Source organism: Peromyscus leucopus, chromosome 1 (assembly GCF_004664715.2).
Source record: "Peromyscus leucopus breed LL Stock chromosome 1, UCI_PerLeu_2.1, whole genome shotgun sequence".
NCBI lineage: Eukaryota > Metazoa > Chordata > Mammalia > Rodentia > Cricetidae > Peromyscus > Peromyscus leucopus.
The window spans coordinates 48,786,169-48,801,633 of NC_051063.1; the positions used below are offsets into that span (position 1 = coordinate 48,786,169).

Consider the following 15,465-nt stretch of genomic DNA (forward strand, 5'->3'; position numbering starts at 1 on the left):
GACCAGTGGCAGCCTATTAAGTTCTGCTTTGTGGACTTTTAAGGTATTGTTTTAGCTATTTATAAGGTTGGGCATATGATGACTTTTTTTTCCCCTCCCGAGTCACGGGGGCTGGATTTTCTAGTAAGGTAATTCTTCCCATGATCCTCTTTAAAAGCTGAAAAGAGGGGCCCGTAGTAACAATTCAAATGTTTTATAATGAAGCTGAGCTACTTGCGGGTGCAGACCTGTCAGTAGTGCACAAGTGTGTAAGCTGGGAAAGTCCACTAGCACCACAGTTTCTGATAGAGTGGGAAGAGCCCAAGTGCAGCTCCAAGGCTGTTCAACCACAGAGGGCATCCTGGCCGTCGGGGACACCGCTACAGCATACATTTGTGCTGCCCTTGTTAGCCCACCCATCTTTCTGTCTTAGCTTGTTAGTTTTACATACACGGATTGTGTCCAGATTTCTTTGATGCTAAACATAGACTTTTTTAAAAAAAATGTTATATGCATTGTTGTTTTCTCCTGGGTGTTGGGTCCCTTGGAACTGGAATTACAGACAGTTGTGAGCTGCCATGTGGGTGCTGGGAATTGAACCCAGGTCTTCTTAACTGTTGAACCATCCCCTATATACTGTTTTTGTTTTGTTTTGTTTTTGTTTTGTTTTGTTTTGTTTTTGTTTTTGTTTTTCGAGACAGGGTTTCTCTGTGTAGCTTTATGCCTTTCCTGGAACTCGCTTTGGAGACCAGGCTGGCCTCCAACTCACAGAGATCCACCTGCCTCTGCCTCCCGAGTGCTGGGATTAAAGGAGTGTGCCACCACCACCTGGCTTTCTATATATATTTTTTTTTATAATTGAAGAGCAAGATAAAAATGTCCAAAAACAAGTTAAAGGTGGTGGTACATGCTCATAATCTCAGAATTCAGAAAGCTGAGGTAGGAAGCTTATAAACTCCAGATCAGCCTTGAGACATTTCATAAAACAAAACCATCAGACAACCTTTAACAACAGCAAAGGCTGTGCAGACAGTCTCTAACTTAAGATCTTTTTATTGTCTATCTTCATTCTTTCTTCCTTTCTTAAAAAATTACATTGTCCCGGGCAGTGGTGGTGCACACTTTTAATCCCAGTGCTCAGGAGGCAGAGGCAGTTGTATCTCTGTGAGTTCAAGGTCTACAGAGTGAGTTCCAGGACAACCAGGACTTCACAGAGAAACTCTGTCTTGAAAAACCAAATCAAACCAAAATAAAATTACGTGGTCAGGGTTAGAGAGACAGCTCAGTGGTTAAGAGTGCAGAGGACCCGGTTCAGTTCCCAGTGTTCTCGTGGTGGCTCACAGCCATTTGTACGTCCAGTTCTAGGGCTCAGATACCTTCTTTTGATGTGTGTGTGTGTGTGTGTGTGTGTGTGTGTGTGTGTGTGGTGCATGTATCAACACCCACAGACAACAATTTGTAGGAATTGGTTCTCTCTTTCCACCTTGTGGGACCAGGAAACAAACTCAGATCATAGGCTTAGCAGCAAGTGCCTTTACTCACTTAGCCCTCTCATCAGCCCAAGATCTTTTGATTTTAGAAGATGCAGAAGTGACAATCGGTAGAAACCACACCTCAGCTTTTAGTTTTGATCTTTTCTTCTGCTAGTACTGTCCAGTCCACACCTCCCCATGCTGGGTGGCAGCTGTCACCACCACTGTGGAAACAGCTGACACTCAGCCTGGACTGTGTCGCTAAGCTGTGATGGCCTGTAGATTATAGACTCTGTGTGTGTTTTGGTCTCAGAATATTTTCAATTATGATGAACTTAGAGGTACATCATAAGATGAGGTATGATACATCTGTACAGAACGTGCTTGGCTCGGGGGCTAGAGGGATGGCTGAGTGGTTGAGTGCTTACTGCTCTAACAGAGGACCCAGGTCCAGTTCGAGCTCCCACGTGGCGGCTAACGGCCACGCCTAACTCCAGTTCCAGGAGATTTAACACTCTGCTGGTTTCCTTGGGCACCAGGCATGCACATGGTACACACATATAAAATAAATAAAAGAGACAAGAACATGCTTGGCCAAAAACTGTATTTCGTATGCCTAACTTGTCCTTGCTGTTAAGAACGTGTCCCAGTGCCCTAAATACGTAGGAAGCGGTGCAGTAAAGTGCCTGAGAGGCCGGGGACAGCGAGGGGCAAATTACAGCTTAAGTGGCGCCGGGTGCTGAGCTGTGTCTGTCTTGCCCAGGACGGAACGAGCCCTTGAAGAAGGAGCGGCTCAAGTGGAAGAGTGACTACCCCATGACGGATGGGCAGCTGCGGAGCAAGCGAGATGAGTTCTGGGACACAGCTCCTGCCTTTGAGGGCCGCAAGGAGATCTGGGATGCCCTCAAGGCTGCCGCCTATGCTGCTGAAGCTAATGACCATGAGCTGGCTCAGGCCATCCTGGATGGAGCCAGCATCACTTTGCCTCATGGTAAGCAAGCAGCGCCGACTCCATCCTTGCAAGGGCTGGGGGTGTCGGGGTTCATTAACATGGAGGTGGAGGAAAGCCACCAGGTGTCAGTAGTTTCTCTTTATGCTGGTGGAGATGGAGGAATATGCATGTATGTATGGCTGTCGGGTTCATTTAAACAGCTCTTTCTGGCATGAACCAGAAACACAAGATACAAAACCAGGCATGGTAGTACATGCCAGTGATCCCAGCACAGGGGAGTCTGAAGTTCAAGTTCAAGGCCAGTCTGGGTTTTATGAGACTGTTGAGGAATGAAGGAGGAACAGGATCCCCTTTTGCCTAATGAGAAGACAGAAAGACACCAATAGAACCTACAAGCTGGGCTGGAGAGATAGAGCACTGACTGTTCTTCCAGAGGATCTGGGTTCAATTCCCAGCACCCACATGGGAGCTAACAACTGTCTGTAACTCCAAGATCTGACACCCCGACACAGACATACACGTAGGCAAAGCACCAAATGAAAATAAAATAAAAATAAATAAATTATATACATATATATATTTTATTTAAAAAAGCCCTACAAGCTAAAGGCTTGCTAGAGGTACTTAGGGTCTCAGAGCATTTGCGGTCCTGATCCAGAACTTTGTGCTGCATTGTCTCATTTAAGTTCCTAGCGCCCTCGTTAGGCTGCGAAGGGAAAGCAGTTGTAGAACTCCAGTCACAGACCTAGGTCTTGACCGGCCCTTTCCTGTGGCCTTTCCTAGCTTTGTGGCCCCGAGCAGAGGTTGTCTCACATTAAAGCCTGAGCCTCTTGCAATCACAAAGGAGTGTTCAGGATGTGCATAATATCACCTAGTCCAGTATAAGTACTTGGGGATGCTCAAGACTCGGTGAAGGCATCCCACTTGCATTACATTATAGCAGTAAGGAAATTGGGGCTCAGCCCAGCACCTACCATGTGTACTCAGCCAAAATGTTGAATAAACAAATGACTGATGGAGCCAGCCCTGTGTTCTTCTAGTCATAAGGATGTCCCAGAGTGTCCTGACTACGGGGTAAGACTGGGCACTGTGCGGTAGCTATGGTGGGTGAGTTAATCTGCTGTAACAAAGTACCAAAAACGGGTCCTTACACACTAGAAATCTGTTTCTCACAATTCCAGAAGCTGGAAAGTCCAAGGAGAAAGTGCCAGCCATTTTAGTTCTGGTGAGGGTTCTCTCCTCTTTGCTGTTTTCACATGCTAGGCAGGGCAGGCAGGCAGAGAGAGAGGATGCGGAGAGTTCTCTGGGGCCTTTCCTTGTAAGAAAACTGATCCCATCAGATTATCCCAACATTATCATTTACTCATGTAACCTTATTACTTCCAAATTGGCTTCAACATAGGAATTTGGGGGACACGGGATTCTGTGCATGACAGCAGGTCCCCAGACTACACTGATTGCCCTGCCTTTCCCACAGGAACCCTTTGTGAATGCTATGATGAGCTGGGCAATCGATACCAACTGCCCATCTATTGCCTGTCACCACCTGTGAACCTGCTGCTGGAGCACACGGAGGAGGAGAGCCTGGAGCCTCCTGAGCCCACCCCCAGTGTGCGCCGAGAATTCCCACTGAAAGTGCGCCTCTCCACAGGCAAGGACGTGAGGCTCAGTGCCAGCCTGCCCGACACAGTGGGGCAGCTCAAGAGGCAGCTGCACAGCCAGGAGGGCATCGAGCCATCCTGGCAGAGGTGGTTCTTCTCTGGGAAGCTGCTTACAGACCGCACACGGCTCCAGGAAACCAAGATTCAAAAAGACTTTGTCATCCAGGTCATCATCAACCAGCCCCCACCACCCCAGGACTGATAGACAGCTGACTCCTGGGAAGAGAGGCCATGGAGGTCCCCTGCAGGCTGTGGGGCCTAGGCCTGGTGCACAAGGCCCCCGGCCTGTGGCCGCCTCCCAGCGCTGTTGTCTTCTTCAGGGGCACCTCCTGCCACCCTGCTGTATGGCTCTTAGTGAGCCATGAAGGGACTTGCCTTCCAGGGTGCTGGATCCACAGAGCTGCCTGCCACACACAGGCCTTGTCAACCTTGTCGGAGAAACGGCACCTGGCATTCTCCACCAAGGGTTGGCGCCGTGGGGGCCGGCCTGCAAACCCTGGACCCCAGATCTGTCATCTGGTGCCACCACTGTGCTCACTCCAGTTTTCTGCTCAGGGTTGGAAGCAATTGCTGTCTCCCCCCTTTGTCCCTCACCATGACTCTGCCCTGGGCACAGTGCCAGTCCCCTGGAGGGGAGGGAATCACCAGTGAGCCCCAGGGCTTGGAGAGCTTGAGGCGGGCCTCTCTGCCTCTCCCTGCACCCAGCACAATCGGCAGAGATGAGGCAGAGGGCCAGGTAGCCAGGCTTTATGCAGTGGTCTGCACAGGGCCATCCCCAACGGGAACCCAGGCAGGGTCGGCTCTGTAGCCTGGTCACGGCCCCAGCAGGGCCCTGTGTACAGACACATCTGCATTTTATCAATAAAGCCTTTTGCTCCTCCTCATCTAGTCTTTGACTTTGCATTCCACAGCATGGTGGAGCCCAGAGCTCCTGCTGGTTTGGGAACAGATGGGCACAGTAGAGCATCCAACCTGAGCTGCCCTTCTTGTGGGCCCCGGTCGCTTCCAGCCCCTCTGTGTTCCCGTGGGTCCTGAAAAAGCCACTTTACCTCTGAACACATCTCACTTTTTTTAAAGTGGAGGTGGTCCCACCTGCCCTGCTTCCTGCAGCAGTTGCTGGGACAGTTAAATGGGGGGGAGGGGTACATATGAAAGAGCAAAGGCGTGCCCACAGGGGTTGGGGATTTAGCTCAGTGGTAGAGCGCTGGGTTCGGTCCTCAGCTCCGGGGGGGGGGGGGGGGCACCCACAGAAGGCAGCGTGAGCTATGTGCCTGCTGCCCTGCAGTGCCAGTTTGGAGATGGAGGAGATAGAGTGCCCTGCTGTGTCTGAGCAGAGCTTTCAGAAATGTGTGAGCCAGGGTCGGGCGGGGGTCTGCCTGTTCCTCGGGTTTCCTCTGGGGAACTGTGTGCATTACCAGAAGGGAATCTCAGATAAGGTGTCACCAGGGGCATCACTTGCGGTTGTGGAAGTGCAGAGCTGGGGCATCTGCAGCCCCATGCAGGTTAAACCTGGGTCACAGTGACCCAGGGCTGCAGGCTGCAAGTCGCAGGCGTGGAGCTCAGAGAGTGCAGGTCTCTCTGCCTTTCCTCCATGTACTCTGTTTTCAGGGAGTGTGGCCAGCTTCGCCCAAGGCAGCCTGGCATTAAATAGTACTCCTTGTCAGCTGGCCTTGGCTCTGCGCTCTGGCTTCCCCAGAGTCTTCTCTTAAAGCAACATTGTAAGTTGTGCGGAGGGTCCTGGGAAGAAGAGGCAAACAGATGGACGGGGTCTGTCGATGGCTGGCTAATGGACATGCTATTCAGTGTAGCCATGCTTCACTAGGGTGTGCTGCCACCAGAGGGCAGCAGCTGCTCCAACTCCTGCCTAGAGAAGGTCCCCAAAGCCCCTAGAAACGCAGGTCTTTGGGGGCTCATGTTTGGTTTTTTCAGCACCCCTGTCCGACACTAGCCGGACAGGATTTCTTGGGATCCAGCAGGTGGCACTGCCATCCAGGCCAATGGCAACATGTTGGTCCTTTTTGCAGCGATATTCACCCTGGCTAAGACTTAGCCAGTTCCCAGCACTGAGGACACTGGACCCCTTCCTGCAGCTGTCCTCTTGGGGCGCTGTGCCTTCTGGCTCCCGTAGGCCAGAGGTTAGGGGAGGGGCAGCCTCCCTGGCCTGGGCAGTGGTTTCCCATGCTCCCTGGGGCTGTCCGAGGTGAAGGTGACAGGTGGGGGACGCAGGTGGAGAATTGAGGCCGTGAGCTCATGACAAAGGCGCCCAGTGGGCGTGGTGGGTGCTCTGGCCTATAAAGACCCTGTGCCCTGTGGCTTGCTGAGGCAGTCATGGAGGGCACCATGGAGGGCACCATGGAGGGTCCCGAGGCAGTGCAGAGAGCCACAGAGCTCATCGAGCAGCGGCTTGCCCAGGAGGAAGAAACTGAGGTGGGAGCCAGGGTGAAGAGTGTTGGGGGGGGGGCTCCAGGTTAAGGAGTCCATCTGTACTGTCATGGGAAGGGAAGGACTGGCTGCAGGCAACATGCTGGGCAGGTATCGCCTGGGGCCCGGCCAGGCCCATTTCCACACCAGGATGCTCCTGATGGGGTTGTGGGTGGTGAGAGATGGGGCTTCAGCCCCTCAAACAGACACTTGGGGGGGCAGACCTTCCCAAGACCCTGCCCACTCACCTGGGCTTCGGGAGATAGACTGCACTATGGGGAGTCAGGAGGGTCCTGAGACACACACGCCCCAGCTGTCCCCTGGATGCCAGGGTAGGAACACCTCCACGGTTTAGTTGTTCCAGGAGAATAAGCTGATAAGAGTAGAGAAGGGGGATGGAGAAGGCCAGCTGGGGCTTACCCAGGACTGTGGGCAGTGCGTGCTGAGGCCTAAGGCACCAGGTGCATTTTCTCCTGGACAAGTAAGTGGGGCTGGGGTACTGACTAGTCCTGCCCTAAATTCTATCCAGAACAGCCGAGTCGGGTGTGGTGGTATACACCCATAATGTAGAGGGGGGCTACAGGGTGAGATTACCGCCTCCCCCCAAAAAAGAGCCTAGAGTCCAATGCATAGAGGAAGGCGGGCATTCATTTTAACTAACACTTCTTTGCATAGTCAACTAAGAAGGCAGCAGAAATGGCCAAATAGAAAATGGAGAGTTATGATGAGCAGGGTGGATGCCACTCCAGCCTTCTGGGACTACTCCGAGCAGGACAGTATGTGAGCTGGGCCCTTAGGAGTGCTAAGTGCAGTCAGGGTGTGGGGAGAGTATTTCAGGAGAGAGAGAGAGAGAGAGAGAGAGAGAGAGAGAGAGAGAGAGAGAGAGAGAGAGAGAGAGAGAGAGAGAGAAAGCTGCAGTTTTCATGGTGAAGGTATGGCAGTCATGAGAATGTGTGACAGTAAGTTGGAAAGGCAGAGGACGCACTAGGGAAGGCCAGGTAAGAGGTGCATGTCCTGTGGGCAGTGGGGAGCCACGAAATGTTCCAGAGTGAGGGAGAGTTGTGACATCTGACTTGCATTAGAGACAGGTCTGATGTCGCCGAAAAGAATTTTCTGCAGCGGGTGGATGGGGGAGGGCACTACAGGAACTCAGCAGTGGTCATTTCAGAGAAGAGGTGACTCAGATTTATCAAAGAGGCGTGTGGACAGTCCCAGGGCATCCCTGGACCTCCAGGAATCCCACTTCTCACCCCCGCCCCCAGCATGTGCACATGGCTGTTGCTGCTGGGCAGGAGAGTCAGGCTGCTGTGTCATTTCTGGAGGGCTGCCACAGCACACTGGAACCTTCCACAAGGGGACACAGAGCAGTCCTCTTCCATTCATTCACCCAACAAATATAGCCCCAGGGCTGCAAGGACACAGGTGCCCACAGAGGCAGCCTCTGGGCCGAGCTCTTCACAAGCGTTCTCTCTCATCTGAAGTGTGGTCTGTGGAGTCAGGTGGGAGTTTTGTTTTGATTCACAAACCTGCATCCAATCTCACAAGCATTCACTGAGTGCAGACTCCGCCAGCCCACAAACACACACCCAGAGGCAGCCTGAAGAAGTGGGTGGTGCTACAATCCATAAATAATCCCTCCTGCCTCACAGGGAGCCTGTGGCCCCTCATGTTGGTAGGAGCAGAGGCGCAGAGGCCGCCTTGGGCTGTGGCTTACCAGGTAAGATCATCCTTGCCCAGAGCTACAGGACGCCAGAGATGCTGAGTCTGCGTGCCATTGTGCACTCACTCATTCCTTGTCCGTTCATTTAACAAGCAGTGTGGGTGAGGAACCAGTACATGCCAGGTCCTGTCACAGTGAATGATGGAGACAGCAGGTGATTCAGCCAGAGGTCCTCCCTCTGGATGCTTTCCAGTCACCAAGCCAGGGTCCCACAAGCAACAGTAGTTTTAGCCCAAGGTCATGTCTTTCTTTCCTAGAAAAAGATGCTTGTTTCAGGTGAGACCAGCACAGGGAGACCTCACACCATAGAGTCATATAAACCTGGCAAGAAAGGCAGTCAAGGAGACCTTCAAAACAAACCCTGGAGAGGGGTGTAGCTCATTTGGTGGAGCACTCGACTGACATGTAAAGCCCTGAGTTTCATGCTCAGTACTACAACAACAACAACAAAAAAAAGTAAATGGGAGGCATCAGACATAAAACCTAGAAGCCTCCCTGGAGAAGCGAATCACCAGGGATCAGTGGGAAATGAGCAAGGTGCCTGGGCCACATGGGGGGGCAAGTTCTCCCCAGCCGACCTCCTACCTTGCTACCCTCATCCTGGGCACTTATTCCTAGGTTCACAACTCTCTGAGCTGCTTGGGAGACTCCAGGAAGGGAGTGCCAGAACTTCACTAAGAGTGGAGAAGCAGCCTGGAAAAACCAGCTTCATTCAGGTGGAGAGAGGAGGCTCATCATACCATGACTACATGACCAGAAAAGCTAGAAGCTGCTGTTCCATCCAAGCTCTAGATTTCACAGGGATGAACAGTTCTGAGAAAATGCAGTTCCTGATAGAACTAGCAAGCTTTTATATTGCCAAAGGGCTTTGCAAAAGGAAAGAGATGATGGGACTGGGGGCCGCAGCTCAGTGGTAGAGCTCTTGCCTAGCCTGTGCAGGGCCTGGCAGCAAAAACTACCATCTGATCACAATGACCTCACCAAAGGAGATTTTCCCAATTGGACCCCTGTGTCCTTGGGCTCTACCTCTCTGGACTCGAACAGCCACAGATGGAAACTTTCTTACAACTTTATGTGGGTGAATGCTTTTCTCTGTGTGTATCTTGCCCCACAAGCATGTCTGGTGCCTGCAGAGGCCAGAAGAGGGAGTTGGATTCCCTAGAACTGGAATTACAGTCGCCATGTGGGTGCTGGGAATCAAACCCAGGTCCTCCGAAGAGCAGCTCATGCTTTTAACTCCTGAGCCAGCTCTTCGGCTCTTTGGAAAAATTTAAATTTGTATCTGTAATGAACATGAGCAGACTTTCCCCTTGTCTTTATCCCCTAAACAATAAAAAGAACTATACAGCATTCACATTGTATTAGTCATTATATGTAATATTGAGATGAAAATATACAGAACAGCCTCCCGGTGGTGGTGGCGCACGCCTTTAATCCCAGCACTTAGGAGGCAGAGACAGGCAGAGCTCTGAGTTTGAGGCCAGTCTGATCTACAAAGTGAATTCTGGACAATCAGGGCTAACCAGAGAAACCCTGTCTCAAAAAGAAAAAAGAAAGTTTATAGGACTCTGTGTGTAGGTTATAAAGAAATATGACATATTTTATACAGTAGACTTAGGTATGCTAGAATTTGTTGTGGTGGTTTTTGTTGTTTTGGGTTTTGAGACAGGGTCTCACCATGTAGCACCAGCTAGCCTGGAACTCACTATGTGGACCAGATGGGCCCTCCAGTGCAGTAATCCTCCTGTTTCAGTTTCCCGAGTGCTGAGATTGTAGGTGTGAACTACCACACCCTGACAAAAAAATTGATCATAACCTTCCACTTGGCTGAAAACCACACCAATAGCTGTTACCAAATAATCTTAAATGGTTTTCCAGAAACTTCGAAGAGCGGCTCCTGGGAAGCTGTCCATGGACATGCTGGTTCTAGAGGAAGAGAAGCGCCTTGGGATGCAGAGTCCCGCTTTACAAAAGGTGAAGGTAAGCGGGGAACCATGACAGGACAGAGTGGCAGGGCAGCCAGACCCCTACCCGCCTCATCCCGCTGCCTGCTCAGCTCCTGTACCATCCGAGTTCCCCACACTCTGTACCAAACCCATGCAGGGCCAAGAGCGCGTGCGCAAGACATCCCTGGACCTGCGGCGTGAGATCATTGACGTGGGTGGGATCCAGAACCTCATCGAACTGAGGAAAAAACGCAAGCAGAAGAAGCGAGACGCACTGGCTGCGGCCCAGGAGCCACCTCCAGAGCCGGAGGAGATTGTAAGGGTCCTGGGATAGACAAATGTGGGCAGGGGGAGCCTGGGAAGCCCCGAATCTCCCTACTATTCTCTGTGAGTGGATGCTCTTCCTGCAGACCGGCCCTGTGGACGAGGAAACATTCCTGAAAGCTGCAGTGGAGGGGAGGATGAAAGTCATTGACAAGTACCTGGCAGATGGAGGTTCGGCAGACACTTGTGATGAGGTGATGGCCCCCTCCGGTGCACGCCTCCCCTTCAGGACCACCACCATACCCGGGTCAGGTCCTGGATCAGCTCCATTTCTGGGCTCGTTTGAGAACACACATGGATGTTCTTAGGGTGGATGCTTCCTTTCTCACTCCACAATTTCCCCCAATGCTTTTTAAACCTTTCCCCAGCTCAGACCACCTCCATAACAAATGTCACATGTTTCTGTATGGGAGATGAAGGAATGGAATCCAATTAAGAGAGCTCAGGCTGGGGAGATTGGGCTGAAATCCTATGTCTCCACTTCCTAGCTGTGGGACCTGTGGCTGGGCTGTTGTCTCTCCGAGATTCAGATTCTGCTACGGTGAACATGGTCTACTGCCTTCCCAATAAGTAATGATCAAATGGATCATGAGTGCCTCAATAGGTGTTGAGTGGATGGAAAGATTATAAAGCACGTGCTGAGATAGGATACTTTCTCTTTCTCATGGCACATGCTCGTGCTTCTTTTTACAATTATTTATATTTATTTATTTATTTTGACACAAGGTCTCACTGTGTAGCTCTGGCTGTCTTTGAACTTGTGAGACCAAACTCACAGAGATTTGCCTGCCTGTGCCTCTGTGTTCTGGGATTAAAGCCATGCACCACCATGCCTGGCTTACAATTATTTATTAATATTGTTAGTATCGTTTGTAGTGCCAGAGCATTGTGTGTGTGCTAGGCATGTGCTCTACCACTGATTCACACCCCAGCCCCTATTTTTATTATTCTACTGTGGAAATATATAACATGAAATATGTCATATGCGACTATGGCCACCGTCTGTTTTTTAAGTTTTTCTGTCACCTGTTGTACTTTTTTCCTCTGAAATTGCCTCTTGGCACTTTTAAGATGCTCCTTGCTCTTACCTCTCTCATGGGAGCAAGCCTTACCAATGGCCACCCACCCTTGGGCCACTCTGCATTATAGTAGGTCACATCTTTTCCATTCTTTTGCCTCCAGGGTCTTAATCTTTTTTCTCCCATTTCCTATAAGCTAAGAGTACAAAACAAGAAAAAACAAGAGGAAGGCCATGAAAGACATTAGCATATAGAAAGATTTGCATAATGGCAGGAAGGTTTCCCGAATCCAAAGCAAAAACTGGCCTTGAGAGAGGGAAATTTGTTCCTTCCTTGAATCAGTAATCGGGTGTGGCCTGTGCGTCTAGGCCCTGCCGAGCCCTGGGGGAATGGAGTTCAGCCTGCCAATGCTCCCTAGACCCAGGAATCACCGGGGAGGGAGCATCTTGGCAAAGAGGGCTCAGGGAAATCATGGCACTGAGCTGCAGTTCATCACCAACATCATAACAAGTGAGGGCAGAATAGCCATGGCAGCAGAGCATCCAGCTGGGCAAAGGGTGAAGAGGCTAGAGTGCCAGGGCCGGACTTCAAGGCCAGTCTGAGTAAGAGCTGGCTGAACACAGAACACGTGGGCCCCAAGTTTTGGCGAGGCCTAGGCCTTGGTTTGATGGGATATAGGCTGAGGCCTGGGCCTCGGTTTGATGGGATATAGGCTCAGGCCTGGGCCTCGGTTTGATGGGATATAGGCTCAGGCCTGGGACTTAGGCCTGACAGTCTCTTTGGGGCAGTTCCGACGGACAGCACTGCATCGTGCCTCCCTGGAGGGCCACATGGAGATATTGGAGAAACTTCTGGAGAGTGGGGCCACCGTGGACTTCCAGGATCGGGTGAGAGGGCAGGTGTTGGGTAGGAGGTAAGAAGTAGATCCAGTATCAGTAGAGTTCTACTTCCTGTCGGGGCAGATCCTACCTCTGTGTGTCCTGTGACATTGGTAAGCCCCATCTCTCCCCTGAATTGCCTCTGTGACTCTCACTGGAGACTAGTTGGGCCCTGGGTTGTCTGTCCTACTCCCTGTCCCTTGTGTGTGTGTGTGTGTGTGTGTGTGTGTGTGTGTGTGTGTGTGTCCGTGTCCTCTGCCTTCTTGGCTTCAACCTTCCCCCAGGGAACTTTCTTCCCTACAGCTCTGCCATTATGTCCCATCCATCCCTTCTAGTTGGACTGCACAGCCATGCACTGGGCCTGCCGTGGAGGCCACCTGGAGGTGGTGAGACTCCTGCAAAGCCGAGGAGCCAACACCAACGTGAGAGACAAGGTGAGGCTGTGGTGCCCGGTGCAGCCCACACCGGGATGCCACAGGGAGAGTGGAGGGCGGCAAATGGCAAGGAAGCGCCAGTGGTAGGCAAGCAGTGGGCTAGCCAGGTTTCTAGAGTGGCTGCGGAGAAGCTTTGGGCCCTTCAGGAAGCTTGGGAGCCAGAGCTGAGAGGAGAGAAAGACAAAAGACCTGTTCTCGTGGAGGCGTGGTCCCCTTCGAAGAGACAGGATCATGCCGTCCTTCATCATCCACCTGCCCATCCATCTATTTATTTATTCATTTACTTATTAATCTGTCATCCTTCTATCCATCCATTTCTTTACATGCAACATTGACCTCTGAGACACTGTTCTTCAGCTGTAAAACTTGTGGCGTTCTTACGTAGATTGGGAGGGGAATGTTTGTAAATGAATTACTTTTTAACATACGAAGTTTTTGCTGTGTCTATCACAGTCATCTCTTAATTAATGACATCTGATATAATTATTAAAAAGAAGCTGGGCATGGTAGCACACACTTTTAATTCCAGTACTCAGGAGGCAGAAGCAGGAGGAATTCTAAGTTTAAGGCCAGCCTGGTCTATGCAGAAGAATGGGCTGGGAGGGTGACTCGGCAGTAGCATCCTTGCCTAGCATGTACAAGACCATGGGCTCAATCCTCAGCACCCCAATGAAAAAACAAGTCAATTAATTAAAGAAGAACCCAGGCATAGTAGTGCTCCTCTGCAATCCCAGCACCCAGGAGGCAGAGGCAGGAGAACTGAGAGTTTGCAGCTACCTGGGTTACATAGTGAGACCCTGTCTTTTTAAAAAAGAGTAGAGGGTAGACAGTAGTAGCTCACTGCTAGGCAAGAGGAGAAGCATGATAGGCTAGCCAGAGGACACAGCACTTGAAGCTGTATGATTAGACCACTGAGAAGGATAGTGGCATGTCGTACCGTTGTCTCCTCTCCAAGGCTCAGGCCTTGTCTCTTAGACTTGGGAGTAGGATTAAACTAGAGATAAGATAGTTTCCCCACCCCAGGACACCATGTTCCAGACCCATGTGCCAACAGTCCTCCTTCCTCCCCACACAGCTACTGAGCACTCCCCTGCATGTGGCTGTCCGTACCGGGCACGTGGAGATTGTGGAGCACTTTCTTTCCCTGGGTCTGGATATCAATGCCAAAGACAGGGTGAGTGCTTGCGTCCTGCCCTGCTCAGCCACCGTGGGTGTAAGGGCAGCTCACAGGCTGCCATGCGCGGGTAGTCCTTCCTTACAGGACCCACGGGCTGCAGCTTCTGAGCAAGGTCCATCTCTTCTAACCCTACTCACCCACTGACCTCAGGGGTCATGCTCTGTGTTACACCTGCTCTAGGAAGGGGACAGCGCCCTGCACGATGCTGTGAGACTCAACCGCTACAAAATCATCAAACTGCTGCTCTTGCATGGGGCCGACATGATGGCTAGAACCTGGTGAGTGTATGTCTCTTGCTGGTGGTAGGGTGAGCCCTTAAAGCTGTGGACGCTTAGTGGATGCTGCAGAGGCCATGGGGCAGCCACAGCCTAGGTACACATGCCATTGGCCATGACACCCTAATCACCTACCTTCCCAGATCTCTCTTTATGTGTCAAGGTCCAGACCACAAGTTCAGAGAAACAATAGGAGAGGTGGTGAGAGGACTTCCCCAAGATCCCCATGTAGGGCAAAGGGGACCGCAGTGTTCAGGCCCCATCATGGAGGTCCAGCTGGAGGAGAGTCAAAGTACTTGGTTGGTGGGACCATTCTAAGACATCATGTTGGTTCTTGGCGGGCCTCAGGTGTTCTGAGAATAGATGTCCTCTGATCCAAGCCTTGGTCCACAGAACAGTCACAAAAGAGGGGCATGGAAAGGTTCTCCTGGCACAAGAAAGGCTAAGAGGCATTGAGAAAGCAGGAGCACGTGGAAAGGGTGTTCAGCACTACAGGCACTGATGCTGGGCCATTCATAATGAAGGGACTTTCCTGTGCGTTGTAGGAGGGTTATACAGCATCACAGGCCTCTGCCCACTAGATGCCTCCAGTTGAGAACCACGGATGTAGCGGAGAGCAATTTCTGTTGGGCTGCTGAAGCCTGAATATAGTCTCCTGTTTTCTCCAGGCAGGAAAGACCCCCACGGACCTGGTCCAGCTATGGCAAGCAGACACCCGGCATGCCCTGGAGCATCCTGAGCCAGAATCAGAACAGAACGGACTGGAGAGGCCTGGGAGTGGGCGTGAGACCCCCCAGCCGGTACCAGCCCAGTAAATACCTACCGCCGGATGGGCAATAGTCCCTACTATGAGTTTTCTGCCTGCCGCCAGTCTGGGAGGAACACCCACAGACTCAACACAATAAAGTGCTGTCTTTGCTATCTGTGGTGATTGCGTCCAAACACGTAGGAGCGGAGACTGGATATGAACTTGGGGATAAGGGGAATGCGGAGTCCCTTGACTCCTGAGTTAGGAAGTCTCCCTACTCTGGTCTGGCCTTGCTTTTTCTGCATCCTCCTACTTTTCTTCTCTGATCCCGGGGGCCAGGACTGTGATATATTTCACTCTGTGGTATACTCATCCTCTGCCCCCGATCCTCAAGAGGTGTGTGTCTGTCTGTGTGTGGCCACCAGAGGGCTGACCCTTGGCGGCCTTGGCAGAAGCCTG

General features: G+C 51.5%; 2 protein-coding genes across 3 annotated transcripts in view; both read left to right on the forward strand.

Annotated features, from left to right (window-relative positions):
• The window catches only part of Ubtd1 (ubiquitin domain containing 1), a 61,228-nt gene extending 56,280 nt beyond the window's left edge, over positions 1-4,948 (forward strand). For both annotated transcript variants that reach the window (XM_028889397.2, XM_028889399.2), the window contains exons 2-3: positions 2,215-2,442; positions 3,881-4,948. In XM_028889397.2, coding sequence (XP_028745230.1) covers positions 2,215-2,442; positions 3,881-4,266 — 614 coding nt within the window. In that variant the 3' untranslated portion in view covers positions 4,267-4,948. The remainder of the gene's footprint in view (positions 1-2,214; positions 2,443-3,880) is intronic.
• A 1,315-nt stretch (positions 4,949-6,263) lies between these two features.
• Positions 6,264-15,179, forward strand: Ankrd2 (ankyrin repeat domain 2). The gene is made up of 9 exons (XM_037206922.1): positions 6,264-6,491; positions 10,084-10,185; positions 10,309-10,467; positions 10,562-10,669; positions 12,283-12,381; positions 12,708-12,806; positions 13,882-13,980; positions 14,164-14,261; positions 14,927-15,179. Exons 1-9 carry the CDS (start codon positions 6,393-6,395, stop codon positions 15,096-15,098), a joined length of 1,035 nt encoding a protein of 344 aa, XP_037062817.1. The 5' UTR covers positions 6,264-6,392; the 3' UTR covers positions 15,099-15,179.
• The last annotated feature ends 286 nt before the right edge of the window (positions 15,180-15,465 follow it).

Excerpts from the sequence above, each read along its gene's own strand:
- Ankrd2 (XM_037206922.1), top strand. The coding sequence starts at position 6,393 with ATGGAGGGCACCATGGAGGGCACCATGGAGGGTCCCGAGGCAGTGCAG. Across the intron at positions 13,981-14,163 it reads ATATCAATGCCAAAGACAGG|GAAGGGGACAGCGCCCTGCA; the intron begins GTGAGTGCTTGC and ends CACCTGCTCTAG. Across the intron at positions 14,262-14,926 it reads GACATGATGGCTAGAACCTG|GCAGGAAAGACCCCCACGGA; the intron begins GTGAGTGTATGT and ends TGTTTTCTCCAG.